Genomic DNA, 26,491 nt, shown 5'->3' on the forward strand with positions numbered 1-26,491 from the left:
TGTAAGAATAGAACAATTATTTCATTGATTTAATTTTTTCTATATTTGATAAGTTTTTAAATTTGGAAAAGTGTTTTATAGGAATAGATATGTCTTTCTTAAAACAAATATTAACTCCTTTTAAAAACCTTAAAATTCATATTTTATATTTTAATCTAAATAAATTTTATTATATCACTACCATCTTTTTGATAAATTTAAATTTAAATTGATTATCACATATTAAAAATATGAAATATAACTTCTAATTAATTTTTATCAAATTTGAATATTTTTGGGAAAAAATGTTAATAAAGTTAAACCTTAATTCTAATTCAATATATTTATCAAATGTATAAATATGAATTTACCTTTTTTTTTTTTCAATTTTCATGAATAACTATTCTTATTTTCTAAGAAATAATTAATTTATATACCAAACAATGCCCGATTTGTTGTCACTTATCCAACTATGCTTTTAGTTTTAAATCATTAATTAAAAAAAAAAACCACTAATAAAGGTCTCATTCATAAAACATATATGTCACATTATATAATTTCAAAAATAATTTCCACTACAACAAGACTACATATATGTCATCTTAATTTGATATTAAATTAGATCTATTCAGATCCTTCACAAAGATTGAAAATTCAAGTTTAGCAAGAGAATATATTACAAAGATTGAAAATTCAAGTTTAGCAATAGAATATATTAACTTACCAGTGTAGAACCATTAGAGCCTCCATGAGTAATAAATGTGCTAGAGCTAATTCCTCTATTAAATTGCTGCCATTCTGACTTAGACCTCGCAAAATTCTATATGGCACGAACCATAAAACATTATCAATTTTCGAATTTGACCGAATAGTGTCGAGTCCATAATAACGCCAACGTAATAAAGCATAATATATAGTTAATAGGTTTCTAACAATCAAATACAACAGCAACTTGTTAACACATTTGAAAAATATATATATATATTGGTATCATATATTATATTTAAAAATATTTTCATAATATATATTATATTTATCAAATATTTATTATTTGTTGATAGTACTAAATATTGTTTATTATATGTAATGTTTTAGTTCATTTATGTAATATTTAATTTTCTAAATATAATAATTTTATTATTATTTTATGTACTAAATTTTAATTACATGAAATTTTGTATTGATTATTTTGATTTTAATATTTTTGATATAATTGTTTTTTCATTTTATTTAAAAATGAATTTTATGATTGAGCTTTACATATTGTTAATTAGTTACACAATAATTTTATAAATAGATTTGAATTTATATAACGCAAAAATTTAATAAGCCATATTTGAATAAAAAAAATTTGATATGAACAAAATACCAATATGACATAACATGAAATATTGACAGTTTTACACTCAATCCCAGCTCGGCATTACCGGATTGCCAAGTGTATAATTTTTTCCCAAACATTATTGACCAAGTCTTGGCGTTAGCAAGTGAATGAGCTTACTATTTCTTATCTTACATTGATGACATAATCAAACACAATATATATGTTTTCTTTTTCTACTTTATCTTTTTCCATTTTATTTTGCTATGTATTCAAAGTGTAACCAACATAGAAAAGTTATAGTATTATATATGCATTATACGATTTTAATTATCATAAAAATATTATTATTAAGTGAACATCATGGAAAACAGTCTAATGGCAAACGTAGAAAATTTAAATCATTCAACCAAAAAAATAATAAATGATAAATTCTAATAGTGGATATATATATATATATATATACACATTCACATAGATCAATCCGGATTGAAAACTCATATTTATTGAGAGAATAAAACTTTAACTTACCAGTTTAGAAACTCTGGAGCCTCCTTGATTTAATTTTCGACTAGACTGCTCCAACTGAGAGTACCAGTTCGGCTTTATCTGCTGTGCATTCCCTCCATTAAAATAACTCCAATATCAATTGATACATTCACATATAAAAAATATGACTAATCAAAACTTAATTGGGATTTACGATTATTATATCGATCTATGATAAAGTATGTCAAAAAGGAGAATGATTTGTACAATTGGACTATTTAGTAAGATTGATTTATATTGCTCTTACTTTGTAGCTCGCCATGCAACGGAGTAATGTAAAATTATCCACAAATATAGCATGGTCATGGCGACAATTGTGCTCGTTGAAGCATGAAGAGCAAAGATCGAAAGTAATTTTTTTGTGACGAAAGTAGGCATGGCAAGTGAAATAGAGACCCTTGAGGAAAACTCCACATCCATGGCCGTCACAAAAGATAAGTCTCTCACTCTTGACAAGATAGTATAAACTCACAAGCTCATCAAAATAGTATAAACTCACAAGCTCATCAAAATCCAATATTCCATCTCCATTTCTGTCAAGCTCCATGAGAAACTTTGTGCTGTTGCATGATTTAAAGCCAACCTTATTCAGGATCTCCATGCATGCACTTATGCTTACATTCCCATCCCCATTCAAATCCACTGATACGAAAAAAATTTTGGCATTGTTTTTTTGCTCTTCTGTCAGATTGTTGTAACAAGCTTTAGCAGCTTGATATATTTCTTCCATGGATATTATCTCTGTTTAATTTCCTCTGTTAGCTTTGGATGGGTATTTAATATTTATAACATGGTGCTCTGTTAGTTTAGGCATGGGCAATATTATTTAATTTTTTATTTTGTTTGTATTTCATAATTTTTATCAATAAAGCCAACTCATGAGTCATAAATAACAGGTTAAAACAATTTTAATTATGTGTATATACACACACATTCATATATGTGATTTTTACTGGAAATTAACGTATAATCAAGTATGACATAATTGTCTTTGTCCTGTATCCCCTCATTGAATTTAACATTTATACATATATTTTAATCCAGCAATCTTCAAAAATACAAGTACTAGAGGACACACACACACACACACACACACATATATATATATATATATATACACACGCATATATGATGAATAAAATGGCATTTATGGACCAACCAACTTCCATTCTGACAATCTCCACCTCTGCATCGTAGTCGTTTCCCACTTTATTCTATTTCTACGACAGTATGTATTTGTCATTACATGGATATTCTAAAGTATATACTATTACACTCACAACAAATTATGCACTTCTTGTTTTTTCCGGCTTTTTTGCCGTTTAACCTTTGGTCATTTTCCTTTTTTTTTTTTTTCTTTTTATAAACACTTTTTATGTTTTATAATTTAATTTGAATAGTATATATAATAATGTATTGTATTGGTTGGACATAAGGCGACAGGATTTCTTAATTATGAGGCCTAATCCAATTAGAATTTAATCAATTGATATAATCTAAGCTATTCCGATGAGACAATTTTAAATATATTTATTGAGTTTTAGTTTTGTATTAAAAATACGATATTCTTCTAAATCAAGAGTATAAATGTTAAGACTACAAATATATTCGTCAATCATCGATCGGTATGAAATCAATTTTTCAATAGCATACATTAGTTATATAAGTAAATAATAATTTGAAAACTTAATTAATCTATGAACTTATTAGGCATATGTGACATAAGATGATATATAAACGGCAAGCGAGCGAAGCCATGGACTACTCAGCCCAATTCCAGTTGCCAAATTCAATGTCGAAATTCTAGGAGGACGGAGAAGAAATAACAATATGAGGGTTTGCAAGATGCCATGAACACAAGGATCGAAGGGTTCAAGTAAAGCAATATATTTTAGACCGGCTTCTTTATCAACTGAGGTAGATATATCTATATACAAGGGCTATATATATATATAATTAATTAATGTTTCTAATTAAATTGTATACGTAGAAATAGAAGGATAACACACGCAGGTTTTCACTTTATGTGGTTTTCCATGCCCAACTTTCAAAATCCGTCCAATATACATCATAAAGGAGGTCTTTGATCAGGTAAGTTTAAATGTGTACTTACATATATGTAGAAATAAGTAGTATCACCAACAGCCTATACTTATAGCAGTTTATTAATTATGGATAAATTAATAATCCCTTACAATCATAGAAGATATAATCCAATAAAATAATTCCATATCATCTGATATAAAAAATTTGGTTAATAAATTTGGTATGTTTATAATTAATTTTCGACTTTGTTTAGATATAAGCGGCTAGGAGATTTTTTTAAGCGTCCTTGTTTCTCTCTCTTTTAATACATATATACTTGCTGCCCAATTACGTGTCTCAAATAGTCCGGTATAACTTTTATTTATTATTATTATTACTTTTTCCTAAGTGAGCATGAGAAGGAAGAGAGCGGAAGGAATTGGTTGATGAAGGTTTACAATTTCCCACCGTTTGCATGTAAGTCAAGTGTTTGCGGCGACTTTTATAGTGAAGAATATGTGATTGAGAAGGGCGCGGTGGAACTTTTTGCCCCGCTGACGGATTAAGTTTTGGGGTCACATATATATATATATATATTTTTCTAACACTTTGCTAAAAGATTATCACTTTCATTGAGACGGAGAAAGTATTGTTGAATTAAAAGAGTATTACTTTCGTTGAGACGGAGAAGCTATTGTTGAATTGGAGTTTTGGTTCTTTTAATCTTTCTGGCCATTGAATTTGACACATTAATTGACATTTTTACTCCTTTATTTCTTCTTTAGTTATCGTGGAAAATTTTTATTTTCTTTCTAATTTCTTTTTCTTTTACTCTTTTATCATGGACTTGTTGAATTGCTTTCATGATATCTTTATTATTATTATTATTATTATTATACAGTTATTTGGTATACGATAACATGCATGCTTTTCACTTGTCCATTAATCGAATGTTTTATGCAAGAACCAAACATATTGAAATAGATTATTATTTTGTTGGAGAAAAAATAGCACAGGATTCATCAGTAAGTTTTATTATGCCATATCTACAGGTCTCCTACCACTTAGTGGGCTACCTCTTTTATCTTAAAAAAGCTGTTCTCTCTAGATATATTGAATGTATATATTCATTTTTCATAATTAAAATGTTGATATATTCATCGGATTTTGAATTTTTATTCAATAAGATTTTTGGGGTTATAAATACAGGTTTTATGTAAAGCATTTTAAAACAGGAAACCTTTCAAAGAGTAAAAATATGATGTTTGAGAGAAAGAATTTCAAAAATTAATTAATAATTTTCTTATATAATTTAGTCCACTTATTGAGATATATCTATATGACATTTCAATATTTTAACTTATTTTCTTAAATCCTGACTGTTAGCTTGCAGCTTCCCTAGCATATTACTTCTCTTATGATTATCCATATTTGTATCATTTATTCTGCTTGTATTGATTTAAATTTTATAAAATCTCTTAGTATATTTTCATATACATTGATCATGAGTGTTGTAACGTTTGGATACTGATAATACTACAATTGTGTTCTGGTTGTGGATTAATGGTGGATGTCAATTGATAAAATGTAGTTTGAAGATTAGGTTGCTGTTCTGGATATATTGAAATGTATTTTTATTTACATAAAAATTTTGGTATAGGCCATATTCTAAGCGAGGTTTTGCCTAATTTTTCTTAAAAAATTGTTCAGTAAGACTTTCTCTATGGACTACGTTCCTACTACAAGTCTTGTCAAAAAGTAAAATTTTGAGATAGAAAAATGATTTTAAGTTATATGATTATTTTCTTATATAAAATATTCACTTACTACCAACTCACCATTTTTGTTTTTAATCTATTCTAGCTGATAGTTGGAGATTCTACAAAGGGAATTGCATTTCCTGCATTGATTTCCATCCTAGCAGCTTATAATAATTTTTTGCTCTTCCTAGTACTTTTTTGTATTATTTTTCCTTCCATTTTACTTCAAAAATTTTATTCTTAGAATTGCTATGGACTGGAGAGTGATATTGTGTTTGATCATGGATATGAGGTCCTTAATATTGATGTTGTTGATGATTCTGCTGCTGCTCTAAAAATATATATTATGTTTTTTCTAGGATCAAATTTTGCGTTTGTCAATATTTTAAAAAGAGGTTGTCCTCAATTTCTATAGAATTTTCAATGAAATTTTCAAAAATATGGCCACTTTTGAGAATTCTAAACGAATTTCAAGGCAAGTCCCGTCAATAGCAACCCATCTCACGCAAAACTTATTTGATAGGAGGGTTAGTACAAGAATATACGTACATGGTTACATTGTTCAAAAGAATTACGATTATACTCTCTACTGCAAGAAAAGAGCTCTCTTCGATTTGTTATAAGTACAATTGTTATGTTAATTAAGAATTCGGATACATGATCTATATATAGATATAGAATCGGAGAAAGCTATAGCTCCCTTTGAGTCAATCAATATTTAAGCTAATCTTGATTGCTTTTCAAATTATACATTGAAGTATATTCTTTTGATAATCCAAAAATATATATATATATATATATATATATTTTAGTTTATTCTTGTGATTGGAAATGAATACAATATTACAGAAGGAAAACAAAATAAAAAAGTCTTTATCCAATACAAGTACTACATCACGCTACATGCATTATTGCTAATCTCGACAATGGATTTTGCAACGCTAACTGCAAACTCAACTGCTAAAATTGCTTCCTCCGTTTGCTTCACCTGAATGTAGCAACAAATCCAAAACTCACATATAATACTATATATATATATATATATATATATAAATGCATCTCAATCATATGTTACCTTGAATTAAAAAAACTCACTAAGTTTTATTTCATTAATATTCATTCTCATTCACCACTACGCGGCTGAATTTTTGCAGGTTCGAATTACAAAAATATCCCATACTAAAATTATCTCATATGTAATTAATTTGATAAGATTTATGTTTTCAGTTTTCTTCTTTTTTGTTTAAAAGCTTATATTTACATATGTGATAAATAACTACTATATCTTAGGGTCATTTATAATGGCAAAATGAAAAAGTTTAGTGTAATTGTTTTTTAAAATCTTATATTCAGTTTAGATTGTATATTGAATTTTCGAATTTAAAATGTTTCATATTGATTTTTAATGTACAATTTCTTTTCCACATCAATCCAATTTACAAATTGACTGATAAAAAGGTTAAATTTTTTTTTTTTAAAAATGACTAATTTTATCAATTTATAAATAAAATGAAGGAAAAATAAATAAATAATTAATTAATTAATGAAAAAACTAATTAATTTTTTTTAATTTTAAAATTTTTGTTAGTTAATTTAGAAATTGAACTAATATGAAATAATTTATTAATTGAAGGTCTAATATGAAACGTTTTAAATTTAAAAATCTAAAATAAAATCTAACTAAGAACAGGATATACTTAAGTACAATTTACCCTTATTATGAAAACATTACCGACAAAAACTTAGTTACCTCATCAAAACTTGTAGAGCCGCTTCCTTGACTGGGTAGTCTAGAAGTACCACTAGATTGCTCCAACTGAGAGTACCCTCTTAGTTTTGCATGCTGCATGTTTAAAATACCTCCAACATGATTAAATCATAAATTCATATACAAGAGAAATAATTAATTACTTAATTTATTAATAATTAAAAATCAATCAGATTGAGACAATTATATTAGTTTTTGCCTGCTAAAGATTTGTGTTATAATATGCTCTTACAGTGCAGCTTACAGCCATGCAACGCAGCAAGGCGAAATTATCCAAAAAAGTTGCATGGTTATGGCGGAAATTCTTGCCATTGAAGCACGACGAGCAGAGATCGAAAGTATGTTTCTTTTCTCGGTAGAAGCAGTGGAGGCAAGTGAAGTAGACTCCTTTGAGAAAAGCTCCACATCCATGGCCGTCGCAGAAGACCAGCCTATCACTCTTGATCAGATAGTATAAGCTCATAAACTCCTCGAAATCCAGGTTTCCATCTCCGTCTCTGTCAAGCTCCATGAAGAAGTTCGGATTGTTGCAGAATTTGAAGCCCATCTTCCCAGACATCTCCACGTACTCGCTGATGCTTATTCTCCCATCTCCATCCAAATCCATTGATAGAAACATTTGATTGGCTTTTTGTTTTCGATTTTCTGTAAGATTGTTGTAATAGGCTTTTGCAGTTTCATGTATTTCTTCCATATATGGATCTCTCTCTTTCTCTTCCACTCCTTGTTTATTTTTAAATCCTCTGTCAAATATATATACATATATATATATATGGATGACAGGATGAGTATATTTATAATATAATTTCTTATTTTGTTTGCATATTCTTATCAATAAAGCCGAACCATGCATGAATCGTTAATACCTATAACTTTAAGCACAATTTTTATATAATATGATCATTTTATAATATGATCTTTGTGAGAGGAAATTAACGCGGTATCATTAAGTATATCATGTAATGGTCTTTTCATCGCCGGCTAGCATTTAATTGACGGAGAATTAAATACTTCCAATACTGATTGGCCAATATGCAAGAGCTTTAGTGATACAAATTGTAGACAACAACTATATTATATATGATGGAGCCAATTAATTTTCACCAATCTATCGTAGTCGTTTCCCTGATCTTTACTGAGTCCGTGAAATCTCTTTTTGATCTTTTCTTTTTCCTTTCATTTAGTGTTTTGAGTTTTTTTTTTTTTTTTTTTTTTTTTTCAAACACACCCTTCTAAGATCGGAAGTCATTAGGATCCCCTCCCCCTTGTTGATGCTTTGAGGTTGAGGACAAAGTTATTGGGGAAATTATGATTCATCTAATGATTAACTTATATCTATATTTAGTTTAAAATTTTTTTTCAATCAACCCTTATTTTTTATATCACCTGCCATATCATTATTAAATAAATATGGTAAAAAATTTGATATTTGCAGTACTGCTGTAACGCCATTGCCAATTATACGTTGTCTATGCTTAATAAGTGAACCCAAGTACCATGTTCTTCATTTGCTTCTCGATTTCATTGTAGTGCTTTGAAAGCTCCATGGTAGCTTCTATCTCACACAAAGGTTATATGACACTTATAACCTTATCCCAGTAGAACTCATGGGCTAGCTGTTTATGACAAGCCCACCATCATTTTCAGCTCACTATCCACTATAGCATTTTTATATGGTAAAAGTCCACTATAGCTGCTTTTGCTGTCATTTTAGTACACCAACAGTACTCCATCGTAAAAGTTGAATAATATTATTTCTAAAAAGCTTAAATTATTAGTGGTGGATCATCATTATATTTAAATTTTATTTAAATCCCATCAATTTTGTTTTAATTACATTTATTCTATATTTTTAAAAAATTATCACTAACTCTTCATTTTTTATTAAAACATATCCATCTATTAGTTTTTTACCATAGAAATTTAATAATTAAACAATTAAATGCTAAAATTATATTTTCATAATATTATTTAATTATAAAATATTGATTTTTAATCTTTTTTGGCGTTAACAGTTAAAGTTAATCAATGAATACTTATATGCACATCCATTTTATATAGAAAGTTAATGATAATTTTTAAAAGCATATAAAATATAAATGTAATTACGAAAAAACTAAAGAAGATATGTATTAGAACGTTAATTTTTCATAATACTACACATACAAGGACTACATAATGCTACACCCATTGTTGCTAATCTCGACAATGGTTTCTGCAATGCTAAATCGCATCTCAAATGCTGCACTTGCTTTCTCCATTTTCTTCATCTGAAGGTGGCCACAAAACCAAAACTCACATATATATCAATCATATGCAACCGTGAATTAATAAAATTCACAATTTTTTTTTCCATTTATTGCATTGTATTCATTCTCATTCACTACTCATGTGAATTTTTTATGCCTATGAATTACTAAAATATCCCATAGTGAAAGATAGCTCATGAATATTTGGTAACATTTATATTTTTGGTTTTCTTTTTATTTTATTATTATTATTTTTGTTTAAAAGCTTAAATGATAAATACAACCATATTAGCATCATTTATAATGGAAAAATGAAAAAAAGTTTATCAATCATCATCCAACGAAACACTTAATTAACTTGCCTGATTAGAACTTGTAGAGCCACTTCCTTGACTAGGTAGCGTAGAAGTACTAGATCTTAATCTTCTACTAGAATGCTCCAACTGAGAATACCCGCTTGGCTTTACATGCTGCACACAAATTTAAAATACCGTAAACATAATTAAATTCACAAATTCATCAAAGAGAAAATAATTAATTAACTAACTAATTAAAAATCAATCAGATAGAGAACTATTATATTAGTTGTTGCACTGATATAATTAAGAAAGATTTGTGTTAATATGCTGTTACGGTGCAGCTTGCAGCCATGCAACGCAGCAAAGCAAAATTATCCAAAAAGTTTGCATGGTTATGGCGAAAATTCTTGCCGTTGAAGCACGACGAGCAAAGATCGAAAGTATTTTTCATTTCGCGATAGAAGCAGTGGAGGCAAGCGAAGTACACTCCTTTAAGAAAAGCTCCACATCCATGGCCGTCGCAGAATACCAGCCTATCACCCTTGATAAGATAGTATAAGGTTAGAAACTCCTCGAAATCAAGGTTTCCATCTCCATTTCTGTCAAGCTCCATGAAGAATTTGGGGTTGTTGCAGGATTTGAAGCCCATCTTCCCCAGTTTCTCAACGTACTCGCTGATGCTTACACTCCCATCTCCATTCAAATCCATTGATAGAAACATTTTATTGGCATTTTGTTTTTGATTTTCAGCCAAATTGTTGTAATAGGCTTTTGCAGTTTCATGTATTTCTTCCATATGGATCTCTCTTTCTCTCTCTCTGTCTTCCACTCTGTTTTTCCTCTGTTAAACATGAACAGAGTATATATATCCATAATATATAATTTCTTATTATGTTTTATATTACTCTTATTGTTGTAACAGGCTTTTGTAGTTTCATGTATTTCTTCCATATGGATCTCTCTCTCTCTCTCTCTCTCTCTCTCTCTCACTGCGTTTTTCCTCTGTTAAATATGGACAGATTATATAAATCCATGATATGATTTCTTATTTTGTTTGTATTACACTTATTTTTATCAATAAGGCCAAATCATGAGTCGTGTTAATTACAAATTTAATCACAATTTTTTTTGTATTATATGATCATATAATATAGGATTATGGCTGGAAATTAACACGGTATAATTAAGTATATATCACATAATTGTCATATCATATAATTGTCTTTGTCATCAGCTCATCATCACCAGCTCGCATTGAATTGACCGAGAATTAATTAATTACTTCCTATATTTATTGACCAGAGCTTCAATAATACAAATAATAGATGACAATTAATTATATATGATGAAGCCAATTAAATTTCACTAATTTATTAGTTCATTGTTTCCCTGATCTTTACCAATTTTTAAGCCAGTATATTATTTTTCAAAAACAAGAAAAAAGAAAAACCCAGTAGTATTTATTTAAAAAAAAAAAAAAAAAACTAGCCACATGAATAATACGGGAAAAAAAAAAAAAGAAAAGAAAAAAAGAAAAGGAAAGGAAAATAATGGGAGACTCAAATTACTTGTTGATTTTTAATTTTTTTTTTCTTTTTTAGCATTTTGACCCCTTGGTTGGTCTCTCAATTTTATTTTTGGCATAACAGTTTTTATATTATAATTATTTTATTGTATGCATATATTTTCCTTCTTTTTTATTTTTTTATTATTTTTATTTGTTTTGGTTTGTGGGGAAAGACATATATAACTGCATTCAAAACCCGACATTGTTATCGTGTCAAAAAAAAAAAATATATTATTGAAACTCTAAGGACGTATTATAAATACAAGATTAGACCACATTTCTGATCTATTTTAAGCTTGGTGCAATTAAGTTAGATTGTATTTGCATTTTGTTTAAAAAATAAGAAAGATTGTATTATGCTTGATTTGATAATAAAATCATTAAAAATACATTTTTAAATTAAATGTAGTATAATCAAATTGGATTATTTTATGCTCCTTTGATTGGATTTGGATTGGACTTGGAAAAAAAAAAATTAATTGGTTTGGATTGAAAATAGTCCAATTATATTTGGGTCAGTCCTTCATTTAAAACGGGCCTATCATTTTGACAACTAAAAGAACTATTTTTGAATCCCACATGCATTATTGGTTTTAGTTTTTTGTTTAAAAAAAAAAAAAATGTATTCTTTTAGATACTATTTTAAGCTGTATCGTTGAACATGTACCAAAAGAAGGGATCGCATTGTGACCAATTTTGTAGAAATTGTGTCGATACATCCTTTTGTCATTTTTCTTTAAATTAATTGTTTTTTCCAAATTAAAAATGCATTGGCCTCTCAAGGAATAGTTTAAAGGCAATGACCACATCTTCAATGATAAGAAATTTCATGTTCAATGAAGCTAAATAAAAAGTGCATTTTATCTTTTTATTAAATATATATTAGTCAATCGAGTAAAGGACAATAATATATACATGAAAAATTTTACTTTCATTTTCTAATTAGTCCTTGCTCAAATGTTCCAAATCTCGATAGTAATTTAATTGGTCCTTGCTTATTAACCGGAGAAGGGAAATGACGAGCAGAAAATTAATTGTCTAGCTTCTTTACAACATCAATTTGCTCATATAGTAATTTTGTAGCTAAAGACATAGCCCGAGAGCTTTTTTCCAACAAGAAATATAAAACGTTACCAAATAAGAAAATAGCAAACAGGCCCTTGATTAATTAGTATTAACGCAAAACAATAACATAAGAACATAACAATAGATTATAGAAATTCTTTCAAGAACCAAAACAATATAAGTCTCTGTCTTTATCCATATTATATATGCAATCTAAATTAATACAAAAAGAAAAAATGGCTTTACATTATGCTGCATATATCAATGATGTTTTGAGCGAAATTTACGAGTTGCTTTATGTCACCCACTACTTCAGTAACTTCCTTGATTGTGCCCTGAAATTATTATAATTACAGACCCAAACTTATCAGCATGCAAAACAGCCTTATATTATTATATATTTCCATTTTAACAAGATTAGAGCAACCTTCACAATTTTTCTAATCTGATTTTTCTTTTTTTTCTTTTTTTACCAATTATCAAATTCCACATCACAAAATTAATTATATTTGCCTTGTCTACAAAATTACTAAAATAATAAAAACCAACTCATGAATATGAAAAAATAAAATGTCATTATTTTATTATTTTATATTTAATTTCGTTTATGCCTTCGAAAATGTAAATTTATAGTTTATATTACTTCTCAACTAATAAAATAATAACAGTCGTTTTTATCACATCTTATAAAACAACTTGGTATATGTAGCACTACTGAAATTTTATTAACTTTTTTTTTTTTTTTTGGGTTCGTAAAAATAAATTTTATTAACTTACAGATGCAGAGCGGCTAGATCCTCCTGGAGCAGAGAGTGCAGAAATACTACCTTGAGTAGTAGAACATTGTCCCATCTGAGACGGTCCAGCTGGCTGCACCTGTTGCATGCCCCAATTTAAAGTAGCCCAAGTAATTAAATCCATATGATGCTTGATAAAATAATTAACTGCTTAGTTACAGATTAAAAATGAAGGGAAAAAAAAAAAAGTACTTAAGCTTATTTTTAAAATGTTGCAATTTTGTTATTTTATTATTATTACTATTATTATTATTATTATTATTATTTTTGAAAGTGAGAGGATTAGGATTTGAATTCATTATCCTAGAAGAATGTGCGACTTTACTGTTATAAAATAGGCTAAATATTGCAATTAATTAAAAGTTCTCAATTTACAATTTGTTAAGGAGAGTGGAGGGTTTGACCGTGTCTAGATCCAAAAAATCTCCCCCTCCTCTAGCTAACTTATCATATATATGACCCCCCCCCCCCCCCCCCCCCCCCCCAAAAAAAAAAAAAAAAAAAGAAAGAAAAAAAGAAAAATTGCCTAACTAAGACTAGAATCTTCATCCAAACCAAATTGGAGTACTCAAAGTGCAATTATCCAAAAGAGGAAACAAAAAAAAAAAAAAAAAAAGTTTGAGTAGTTTTTATCTTCTTAGAAAATACCTGATGATATGTTTGTGTTTGCCATTGCGTTTGTGCTTGTGCTACCCTTGTGCGGTACCCAGCCATACACCGAAACAAAGTAAAATTATCGAAAATGGTGTCATGGTGGTGATAGTAATTCCTAGTATTGAAGCAAGAAGAGCATAGATCGAAAGTATTCTGTGAGATAGAGAAGCAGTCAGAGCAAGTGAAATAAAGTCCTTTAAGAAAAGCTCCACATCCATGGCCGTCACAAAAAACAAACCTCCCACTCCTAATAAGATAGTACAAACTCAGAAATTCTTCAAAATCCAAAATACCATCTCCATTTCTATCAAGCTCCATGAAGAATCTTGGATTGGCATTCAATTTGAGACCCAATTGACTGAAATTCTGCATATATTCATCCATGCTTATCTTATCATCTCCATTCGAATCCATTGCTAAGAACATATTATAGGCTTTGCATTTTAGATCGTGTGATAGATTGTTGTAGTAAGCTATAGCTGCTTCACGAATCTCTTCCATATATTTATGATCTCTCTCTCTCTCTCTCTCTTTTCCTATTCGTGTGATAGATTATGTCAATTTCTATCTTATATTTATATTATTTTAGAACCAAAAATGATAAAATAATTGTACGTTTTTTTCAGTTGACTTGAAGTCAATCGTGTCGATTACTTTTGACGTTTAATAAGTCGTTGGAAGTTGCCGTGTGGTTATAGAACAGTGAGACTATCCAATTACACAATGACATCTGTAATGATGACATGTTTTTGCACCTACAGACCTAAATTTAATATATATATATATATATATTTTTTATTTTTCTTTTCCCGCGGACTCACGTAGGACCAGAGGGGGCACGTCCCCGCAGATTTTGTCTTTTAAATATTTTATTATTTGTATTATCAGATTACCATTTTATCCTTATACAAATAAAGAGTGCCATCTGTGCTTCTTTTATCTCTTCTGCAGTTAGAATTTTTTCTTTTTTCTATTACTTTTTATTTATTTATTTATTTTTTTAATTTTTCGTTTATGTCTTAGTCCCTTTTTCTTAGTCACGTCTATATATAAAATGAGGTCCCTTTAGAAAGGCTCCACATCCATGGCCGTCACAAGAGACCAGTCTCCCCACTCTTCAAAAGAAAGTACAAGCAAAGAAGCTTTTCAAAATCAAGAATTCCATCTCCATTTCTGTCAAGCTCCATGAAGAGGCTTGGCTTGGAATTACATGATAAGAAGCCGAGCAGACCAAAAATCTGAATGTATTCATCTATGCTTACCCTTCCATCTCCATTCGGATCCATTGATAGGAACATTTTATAGGCATTATACTTCTGCTCTTCCGTCAAATTGTTGTAATATGCTATGGCAATTCTACGTATTTCTTCCATATCATATATCTATATATATATATATTTGTAAATCTCTCTTTCTTCCTCTTCCTCTATGTCACCCTTAATTAGTTTCTCTTATAATGAGCGAGTATACATCAGTTGGTGAAGTACTTATAGTAGTGCTGCTGGAGTTTATAACCAATTTCCATGCATAATCCTATCATACATAATGTACGTTGTCTCTGCCTAAATACCCAACTTATTCTTTATTTCCTTCTTGTGCATTATAAAACTCAAAAACTCAACCTTAATCTATCTTACACAGCTTATTTGATACCAACCTCCTAATGGAATTTTTGGGCTATGTATGACAAACGCCACTATCATTTTCAGCTCGATGTTGCAGTACTTTCACTTACAGATAAAAAGTACAAGCCAGATTTACAATATTATGAGGAACTGCGAGTTTTTATTGTCTACTGCAAGAAAACTCTTGGATCAGTGACATAACCAGTCAAAGCACACGCTGCTGCTGTGTATGGGGAAGCCAGATATATTTGGCCTTCCTTGTGTCCCATCCGGCCAGGAAAGTTCGTGTTTGTTGTTGAAACACATACCTGCAAATACTACATAATTTTTAATTCGTTTTTAAAAAAGAAACTAGTCCCCAACTCAAGCTAGTTTACTGCCGTGTTTTCTGAAAATGTTCTGTAAATTAAACAAAAATAAAACGAAATAACATCTTGCCTGAGGTATGTTCATGCGTGCATAATCGTCTTTAGGGCCACCTAGACAACCACCACAACTAGGACTTGCAGGTGTATCACAACCAGCTTCATCAAATATCTGAGAACAAGTCTTGCCACCAGACCCTGAAACTGGAAGGCTATATATGTCCATCCAAACCTGTAAATGGTAGGATGCAAAAAAGCTTATATATGATAAATACATTAACTCCAATCATAATATCCTAATGATTTGTAACTTTAACATCTGACAGTTCAATACTTGATTATACTACATGACAAACCTTTTTTGTGGCAGGTACAAGGAAGGTGGGAACTTTAACCTTTTTACCCTGCATTTAACAAAAACACATCTTTCAATCTAATAAGACGAAAGATATGCAAACTAGTTCAAAGAGCTCGCACACAGAATACAAATTATCCTATTGTGCAAAGTGCACCAGCAGATGTATACCACACTCTTTCTCTTTCTATAATAAAGTTAAAATATAGGTACATCAAGGGGGGGAAATGGCTAATAAGAGACTGATACAAATATCCACTAAAGCGATGTGTATGTGGAAGAGCATGAATTGCCTCAGTCAGATTCTTTATGGAAGGGACAATCTATATCAGGCAGTGGCAATCACAAATCAGAAAAGTAGTGTATGTGTAAATATATATATATATATATATATAGAGAGAGAGAGAGATAACCTTCATATGTACAGCTAACTCACAATATAAATATTAACCAAAATTACATTAACTTTACATTCTTCCCAATTTTATAGAAGTTAACTTGGCTAAGCATAGCTTTACATCAACTCATCATCAACTTCCATATCATCAAGCTTGAACTCTCCATCTATTATTTAAGCATAGCATAGATATTGGATCTATTCCAACCTCCATAAGAATTGGAGGATCTACAGGATTGGCGAGAGCTAGCCTCCCTTTATAGTTCATAGGTTCAAAGGACCTCAATGAGACCAGAAAGAAGAAATTAATAAATAAATAAATATTCACTTACATGATCATGTTGAAACAGTATTCCATTACCTATATAAAAAAACTTAATAGAGATAAAAACCACTTACTGAAGCTAGAAAAACTTTGGCTGCAGAAAGAAATCCTCTGTTTTACTACCGGTACAGGATCCAATATCTACTCTGTCAATTTTTATATCTTTGCACTCCCTAGCTAAAGCACGATTATCAGGAGAATGAGGCTACAAAAATGAATTAGCCAAATTAGTCCTTTAAAAACAATAATAATAATAAGAAACAAAAGAATAGCAATCTGTTGAAATATAAAGATAGACTAAGGGCAGTCCATATGAAAACACTCTCTGTAACATGCAGCAGATAAACAAATATATCCCTTAGATTAAATTGATGATTACATGTGTATGTTGTTATGTTAGTACCCAGTTTTCCAGTTCAAAGAGGATGATACAACGTATCACCTTTGCCACCAAAGGCTCAAGTTTTGAGATGTCAAATCTATACGTGGTCAGAAATCTATGTGCAAGCAAAATAGGTTAGTCAATACAATTGATTCTAAAACCTAACAGCTAAAAGGAAAACATATGAAATAGGTAATAGAAGCATGTCAAACAGAGTAGCATATTAATACTTCACAAGGGACCTTTTGTATGACTCCTGCAAGTATAAAACAATCACTAAAAGCCATAAAAAACTTAACTGCAATTTTACAAACCTTGAGCAGAAGCTTCCCATTACCCAATGCAAAACATGCATCAGTGTGACCAATTCCAGAGGCAAATTGTCCAACTGCTCCAGCAGTACAGGTGTGAGAATCTGTACCTAAAAAAAAACCATAAAAGGGCTCAACAGCTCTTCTGAAACATAAGATATGAACTGCAAGGAAAAATTGGAAATCAATGACTATAAGAAGAAAATGCACCTCTCCAGGTGCAGTGACCTTCTCGAGCAAGCGCAACATGGCAAACACCTTCGTAGTCTGGGTTAGCCTGCCAATATAGTGAACCACCAAACTTATATTTAGCATCAGTAGCCAGGAAATATAGCTTGACTAGAATTAGATTATATAACCGACAGCACACCTTAAAATTCCCCAGGTTTTTAATATCATAAAAGTAGTTGATGTTTTGTTTTATGCAGAAACTCCTCAAGATATCCACAGTGCGATTTGCACGGTTATCAGTTGTGAATATATAATGGTCAGGTATGATTACAATCTTTTCCTGGTCCCAAACCTTGGGGTAAAATCAATTAAGCATTCATTAAATATCAGAGCTACTAAATTGACATTCTTAAACAATAACACAGGCATGGACACATAGAGCACCTGAAAATAGAGCATTTCATTAACTAAAAAGTCCACAATAAGAAAAAGTGGATGAACAAAACAAAAGCATATTATGAAGACTTTTTGTACAGTCAATAAAGACTCCATCTTATTAAGATGTGGCATACATGAAAATGCATATAAATCGACTAAATTCTTGGGGTTTTTGGGCAAAACCATCCACAACTGTCAAAGCCACACCAATCATGAAAATAAACCAAAATTTCTCATAATCCATTTCAGGGTACAAAGTTTCTTTTTGTGGGTTCCTATAATACTGTTAGTCTAGTCTAATACTTCTAAAACGCTTAGAAGATTGCAAGAATTTACTATCAATACAACAGTTCGGCTTCATAATCAGGAAATCAGTACAAGCATCATTCAACAGTTAAATCTACATAAACATTTCCCACAATGTAAAATAAAAAGTACTATAAAAAATTAAGGACCTTGGCCTGATCTCCAAACTCTTTCTTGAAGATTCCTATGGAGCTGGGGCCACCAACATCATGAGTCATCAAAAGATCAACATTAACCCAAACGTTCTCACCTGGGCTCAACTGCGTTTTCTCAGAGGCCCTTGCCAAAATCTTCTCAGTCATCGTCATCCCCCCCATCTTGACCTTAAACCAATCAAAAACTGATCACCAAAACCACAAAACAAAGACACCCAATTAACACTCAAAGTCAAATCAGTAAACAACAAACAAGTTTGTTCAAACCGAGCCAGTGGTGGCAGGCTTGCATTCTGACCGTTGCAGGGCCATAATGGAATGAATTTCCTTGGAGATTGTCTTCCTGTAGAATGGAGAGAGACCCAACTCGTTCTGAGGTTCAATATAATAGTCTCAGTGAGTATCAGAAACCAAAAAGACTTTGTTCAGAGAAAATCGTAGCAGACAATTAAAAGGGTTGTGAGGTGAACAAGAATGACAACAAGTATTTGGAGGTTGGACCAATAGCAATAAAAGCCATGACCCTGTCTCTGTGTCTTTGACTGTCTTGTCGGAAGGAAATAGTTGATCTCTTGAGTGAGTGGAAATCTGCAGTTATAAACATTTTTATTTTTTCTATTTATTAATTTGGACTTTCAAACTCTCACATAGGGGAATTTCAAATCCAACCAAGAGCTGATGCCTTTGTCTATAGCCAAAACCTATTTTTGTTAAAAGGGGAAAACAGGTTGCTTCAATCCAGAAGATTAATAATTAAAAAAAAAAAAAGGATAATTGCACTTTGATTGCATCTAAAATCATTTAATTTCTATCATAAAATCAATTTTGTTCATTTAATTTCTATCATAAAATCAATTTTGTCTCATTAATATTCTTTTTTTTTTTTTAACAAGTCTCATTAATATTCTTGTTTTCAAAATTCTTATAAATTGGTCCAATTGAATTAAAATGGATTGAAACAGTTAAATATGAGTTATGTGCCACATATATAATGTCCAAATCTGATTTTTTATTTTACTTTTCAAGTTGTTTTATTTAAAAATTTAAAAAATTAAACATCCAAAAAAAATAATTAAATGTTCAAAAAACTCGAGAGCTCAAAAAAAAAAAAAAAAAAAAAAGAAACAAATGGTAAAAAAAACTTTAAAGGCACAATAAAAAATATCAAATGTTTAAAAAAATTTCCAGATCATAAAAAATATAATAATAATTAAAAAGTATTTTGAATGCCTAAAAAATATTAAATGTTTAAAAAAATTCTAAAAACTTCAAAAAAATACTAGATGTTAAAAAATTTAAGAGTAAAAAACAAATCAAACGCTAAAAAAAATTCTGAGAGCGCAATAAAAATATCATATTGTAAAAAAATTCTCAGTGTCCAAAAAAAAAATCAGATATTTAAAAAAAAATGAAGAACCCAATAAAAATGCTAGATGTTTGAATAATTCAAAGACCATGAAAAAATACCAAATGATTAAAAAAAAAATTTTAGATGCCCAAAAAATATTAAAAAAGTTCAAGAGGCCAAAAAAATTTTCATATACTCAAAAAAATATTTGAAGGTAAAATAAAATTGAGAGGACAATAAAAATACTATATGGTAAAAAAAATTTGAAAGCTTAAAAAAAAATAGGAGATGGGTAAGATAATTTCAACTACCAAAAACAATAACAGATAATAAAAAAAATTCCCATAGCACAATGAAAATACCAAATGATTTTTTGAGCTCTTAAAATTTTTTTTGAACATTTGATTTTTTTTTTTAACCATTTGGTATTTTTTTAGGCTCTCAGAACCTTTTTTTGAATATTTGGTATTTATATCCAGTTTTAGAATTTTTTTCAAGTTTTTAGAATTTTTTTTAACCATATGGTAATTTTTTTGGCGTCTCAGAATTTTTTTTTTTTTAACATCTTGTATTTTTTTCAAGGCTAAGAATTTTTTTTATCATCTGATATTTTTTTTAGGGCACTTAGAATATTTTTTATCATTTGGTATTTTTTTTAAGCTCTCAATTTTTTTGAACATCTGATATTTTTTAGGCTTTTAGAATTTTTTTTGAATATCTGATATTTTTTTGGGTTCTCAAAATTTTTTTTTAATTATTTGGTTTTTTTCAAGTTCTAACAATTTTTTTTAACATCTGATATTTTTTTATTTGCAAACAATTTTTTTTACCATCTGATATTTTCTAGGCTTCTAATTTTTTTTTTGAACATCTAGTATGTTTTTCAGGCTCTCAATTTTTTTTTTGAATTTTTTAAGTGAGAAAATCTAACAAATAAATTAAAAATCATATTTGGGAATCATATATGCTACACATGATTCTTATTTGACAAATTCCACCAATTTAAACCGAATTGGCTAATTTGTAAGAATTTTGAAAATAGGAGTATCAATATAACAAAATTAATTTTAAAACTTCAAAATGAAATTTGGTGGTTTTAAAAGATATCAAAATGCAATCATCCTTAAAAAAAAATTTGCTTTTCAAAAATAATTTGAATTTTTAAAAATCTTTACAACTTGTAAGATTTAAAATTTATATTTTTATAAATTATATTTTTCATACAGAACCAAGTTTGAAAAAGGAAATTGATTATTAAAGCTTTGAAAATTTTTACTAAGAGAACAAAAATTAAACGATCAATTTAAAATTTTAAAAATGTTATATCTATATATATATAGATATATATATCTTTTTTGTTTATGAAGGAAGGAAAAATAAAATTTAGTAAGCCACAAATGGTTTTAAGAATAAAGTTCTTTTTAAATAATTTATATAGATTTTTTAGAATTTTTATATCTTCTTAAAAAAATATTAAAAAACTTGTACTTGTTCAATTTCTTATATATAATTTTCTAGCAAATATATATAATTTATTATATTTTCAATAGAAAAAATTCCTTAAAAAATTCTATAAATATTTTTTTAAATTTTTTTTTAGTGTTTATTATATAGTAAATGCTAAAGGTTAATACATTCTATTTTAGCATTTTAAATTAAAATTAAAATTACTTGATAATATAACCAATCAATAAACATTTGTTCTATAACTGTTCTAAATAAATTAAATTGGAAATTCTCTAATAGAAATAGTCTATATTATTATATGTATAAAAACTAAGTGGTTAGAATACGCCAAATATGAGAGACCAATGATGAAAATAACCAACAAATTTTATTTAAACGACTTTATCTTGGATTTATTTAGGGAAGGATCATATCATCATATCAAAGCAATCTATTTGGATCATATCATTTTATATTAAGTTTTGCTACTTATTGCTATTGGTGATAAAAATTGATGAGATCTATCATTAAGATAACAATCAATAATTAAATACATTTTATTATGTTTTGACATTTAAAAGTAAAACTTAAGTATGAGAACATCAACTCTTTTAGCTAACCAATTAAATTACTACATTGCATATAAATCCTACGTTTTAGTGATCACCCAGAAGCAAAGAAATAATGATATGATAACAAAAAATTAAATAATATTGTACGCATAATAATAATTTTTTATCATTTATTGAAAGGTCGTGGATTCTAAATATCAGAGTGGAATGAAAGCAACTACTACATAATGTTATTCATCAAAAGATAGAAGAGAAAAAAAAAAAAAAAAAAATAAATAAAAAAGAAAACAAACAAATAAACAAACAACTACTACTACTACATAATGGTACATGCGGCTGCAATAGTTACAAGATTACCTCCGATGGCATATCCCGTTTGGGCGGCGTTAAAAGCTGCAAATGCTTTCCTGACTCTCTCCTGGAATCATAGTTAAGCAGAACCCAAAATTATGATCAGCATGCATACATATAGACCTTATAACACGAAGTGGTCCAATTTTTTATTTGTTTTATTTATTTAGTTATTGCTGTCAGCAATTAAAAAAAAAAAGGTCAATTTTTAAATTTAAGCAAATGATATAATTTCTTTCTACTTTCACGGTTCAAAAGACTCCTTTGTTGTGTATATGTTTTTGGTTTTCTATATTTATTATTATTATTATTATGGGTTTAAAAGATTAAGCATATGAGAACGATAAATGACTACTATGATAACCATTTATAACGATAAAAAAAAATATTTATCAAATTTATGAGCCTGATTTTATTACAAATTATTTTGATTTAGTGCATGTGTTTTTTTAAAAAAGAAAAAAATTGAAACATGTAGTTAAGCGTTGAAGCCTAACTATATCATTTAAAACATAAACCATAAATAACTTTTTTAAAAAAAATAAAAAGAAAAAACACACACATTAGCAAATGAGGGATTAATTACCATTCCAGCACGTCTACGGCCTCCTCGATCAGTACTGACTATAGGAGTACTATAATACTGCTGCTGCGTCTCCATTAAGTTGAAGTTTGGTTGCACCTGTTGGATTGTCTCCATTTAAAATAGCTCAATTAATTGAGTTGCAAATTCATACAATACATGATAAAATAATTAACTAACTATTTTAATTCAATAGTTTGAGGAGGGGGAAAGAAAACATTTTGCTACCTTGCAACGTTGCACTCTAAATCCAAACCAACCTATTTAGATAAAAACCAAACTAATCTAATCGAAATCGGGTTTGAAAAATTTTAACACATCCAAACCAATCTCAAAATCTGATCCATCTGCTACAGATGATCAGCTTGGGTTAGTTTGATTGGTCAGTTTGAATTCTTGTTGAATTGAATTGTATTGGTTAGTTTGATTTGGCTTTTAAATTTTTTGGACTTTTTCTTTTTCAATTAAATGGCTTATTGGCTTAAATTATTTGTTTTATAACGTTTGGATCAAATTTAGTTCGCTTATATCAGTTTTCGTGAAACCCCAAAACCAAAAAACCATTATGACGTCGTTTGTGTTTTTTTTTTTTTTTTTTAAAATAATTTTGACATAAATTCAATCCAAACAGGAATCGAATAACCAAATTAATTATCTTGGATTGGTAATTTTTTGTGCTCCCCTACTTTAGGCTCTACTCGCATGCATGCATAAAAATCTTTAGTTTCCTTGTTAGAATATTTAACAGTTTGAATCAATATGTAACTAAATGTAGAGTCATGTAAAAAATAAAAAATAAAAATTGAGAATAAATGTTTGCTTGCTGAAAAAAAAACCTGACCTGATGCATTTGTGCTGCTTTGCTACAGGCCGCCATGGAACGAAGCAAAGTAAAATTATCCAAAATGGCCTCATGGTGGTGATGATAATTTCTTTTATTGAAGCACGAGGAGCAAAGATCATAAGTAGTATTCTGATCATTAGAGAAGCAATGGGAGCAAGTGAAGTAGAATCCATTAGGAAAAGATCCATGGCCATCGCAAAAGATGAGCCGCCCACTACTTAAATGTGATGATTTAATCCTTAAATTCACCTTGTAATGCTGCTATGATGATTTGCAGAACTGGTGCAGAATTGCAGAACTGGTGCAGAACCTGTTTTGTGTGTTTTTCAAGCTTCTGGAGGTCAAAACGGTGCACTTCATTATTTTGGAAGTAAAGAATGGCAAAATGGTCATTTTGCCTCACAGCTTAAGTAGAGTGATGTCGTTTTGAGACAACACTAATTATATATATGCCTTCCTCCTTCACAACGATATTAAGAGAGATGAAAATCAAATTTCCAAAAAGTTGCAGAAGCGGGAGAAAACTCCAAGAAATCTGTTTTCATTCTCTCGTGTTCTTCTTTGTGTGTGTAATTGATTCTTGGTGAGGTTCTTTGTGAGCTTGGTAAAGAACACTGAGTGAAAAGGGTGTAACAGGGGCTTTGGGTGAATATCTAAGTGATTTCATAGTTTAAGTTCTATAGTTATTTTCTGTGACAGCAGCTACTCAATAAAATACCAAAAGCTCTCACCGGAGCGACGAGGACGTAGGCTATCTTGGCCGAACCTCGATAACTCTTGTTGTTGTTTGTGTTACTTAGTTTTCCAGTTTTGCTCTCTAATTTTCCAACAGTGGTATAAGAGCTATTGGGTATTTCCAATTCTCGATGAGTTGGATATTCTTCTTTTTTTTAATTCTTGGTGAATTGGGTTAGTTCAATTCTTGGTGAGTTGGGCATTTTCAATTCTTGGTGAGTTGGGTAATTTCGGTTCTTGGTGAATTTGGATATTTTCAATTCTGGGTGAGTTTTTTGATTAACAATCTTGGAAGAGAGATTTGGTTCTGGCCAATTGAAAGGATGTCTACGAAATTGGAGATTGAAGTCGTCAATGGAAAGGGAGACTTCTTGCTCTGGCGCAAGAAGATGAGGGCTGTGCTGGTCCAGATGAAGGTGGCAAGGGCGATCGATGGGTCATATGCAGTAGATGTCACCGAAGAAAAGAAGGTTGAAATTGATGAAATCGCAATGAGTACTATCATCCTTCATCTTTCTGACAATGTGTTGAGGCAAATAGATGATGTGAGTACTATTTCACAGATGTGGCAGAAACTTGAATAGCTTTACTTGGTGAGATCTTTACCTGACAGAATTCTTTTATTAGAACAATTTTTTGGTTTCAAAATGGATACCACTAAGGACTTAGATGCTAACCTTGATTCTTTTAATCGCTTAATACTGAATCTTGCAAACTTTAATGTTGTTTTTGATGATGAACATCATGCTGTGATATTATTAAACTCCTTGCCTGAGACTTATAGAGAAGTGAAGAATGCCATTAAGTATGGCAAGAGACTTTTTGTCCTTAGAAACAGTAGTGAGTGCCCTCAGGTCCCGAGATTTGGAATTGAAATCTGAGTCTAAAGGGGAAGGACTTACAGTTAGAGGTAGGACCACCACTCGAAGCTGGGGTCACAATGACCATAGGAGTAAATCTAGAGAACATCCTAGATCTAAATCTAGGACAAGAGGCAGGAAGTGTTATTACTGCAAGAGAGAGGGCCATTTTAGTAAAAATTGTTTTAAGAAAAGAAAAGATGAAAAAGAGAAAGGCCAAGAAACAGGTGACTTGGTAGTGGCTTATACTGGTTTGGAGCCTCAGAGGTCTTGGTTGTGTCTTCCAGTCAAAACAAATCTAAATGGATGTTAGATTTAGGTTGTTCCTTTCATATGTGTCTTGATTTAAGTTGTTTTCACTCTTACTCTAAGTGTGATGGTGGTCAAGTCATTCTAGGAAACAACCAGTCATGTCAAGTAGTTGGCATTGGAAATGTGCAACTACAACTATTAGATGGTACCATTAAGACTCTTACTTCAGTTAGACATGTCCTTGATTTGAAAAGAAATTTAATTTCTCTTCGCATGTTAGATGAATCTGGTTTTTCTTGTAAAACTGAAAATGGTACTATAAAAGTGACTAAGGGTTCTCTTGTTATTATGAAAGGTGTGAAAAAGAATGGTTTGTATGTTTTGCTCGATAAAATAGTGACTAATTCTAGTAATGCTTCTGTTAGTTCATCAATTGATAAAACTATTTTATGGCATAATAGATTGGGTCACATTAGTGAAAAAGGTTTGTACTACTTGAATAAACAGAATGTGTTTGGAAAGGACATAATCAACAAGCTAGAATTTTGTGAAAATGTATTTTGGGAAAACAACATAGGCTTAGCTTTAATTTGAGTACAAGTAAAGCTAAATCTATGTTAGAATATGTGCATGCTGA

The 26,491-nt window shown here is 29.7% G+C and overlaps 3 protein-coding genes and 1 pseudogene across 3 annotated transcripts; all 4 read right to left on the reverse strand.

Moving 5' to 3' along the window:
* Positions 1-6,523: 6,523 nt before the first annotated feature.
* Positions 6,524-8,009, reverse strand: LOC107435390 (uncharacterized). Its single transcript, XM_016046997.2, has 3 exons — positions 7,635-8,009; positions 7,385-7,477; positions 6,524-6,622 (listed from the first exon to the last, which is right to left on the reverse strand). The coding sequence occupies exons 1-3, from the start codon at positions 8,007-8,009 to the stop codon at positions 6,524-6,526; spliced, it is 567 nt and encodes a 188-aa protein (XP_015902483.2).
* A 1,564-nt stretch (positions 8,010-9,573) lies between these two features.
* LOC107435389 (uncharacterized) lies at positions 9,574-10,746 on the reverse strand. The gene is made up of 3 exons (XM_016046995.2): positions 10,285-10,746; positions 10,014-10,121; positions 9,574-9,672 (listed from the first exon to the last, which is right to left on the reverse strand). Exons 1-3 carry the CDS (start codon positions 10,744-10,746, stop codon positions 9,574-9,576), a joined length of 669 nt encoding a protein of 222 aa, XP_015902481.2.
* A 1,959-nt stretch (positions 10,747-12,705) lies between these two features.
* On the reverse strand, positions 12,706-14,590 carry LOC107435394 (uncharacterized). Its single transcript, XM_048478006.2, has 3 exons — positions 14,028-14,590; positions 13,360-13,458; positions 12,706-12,917 (listed from the first exon to the last, which is right to left on the reverse strand). The coding sequence occupies exons 1-3, from the start codon at positions 14,532-14,534 to the stop codon at positions 12,825-12,827; spliced, it is 699 nt and encodes a 232-aa protein (XP_048333963.1). The 5' UTR covers positions 14,535-14,590; the 3' UTR covers positions 12,706-12,824.
* Positions 14,591-15,592: 1,002 nt separating this feature from the next.
* On the reverse strand, positions 15,593-19,591 carry LOC107435395 (3-isopropylmalate dehydratase large subunit, chloroplastic-like; annotated as a pseudogene).
* Between the last annotated feature and the right edge of the window lie 6,900 nt (positions 19,592-26,491).

This window comes from Ziziphus jujuba, chromosome 3, assembly GCF_031755915.1.
Source record: "Ziziphus jujuba cultivar Dongzao chromosome 3, ASM3175591v1".
NCBI lineage: Eukaryota > Viridiplantae > Streptophyta > Magnoliopsida > Rosales > Rhamnaceae > Ziziphus > Ziziphus jujuba.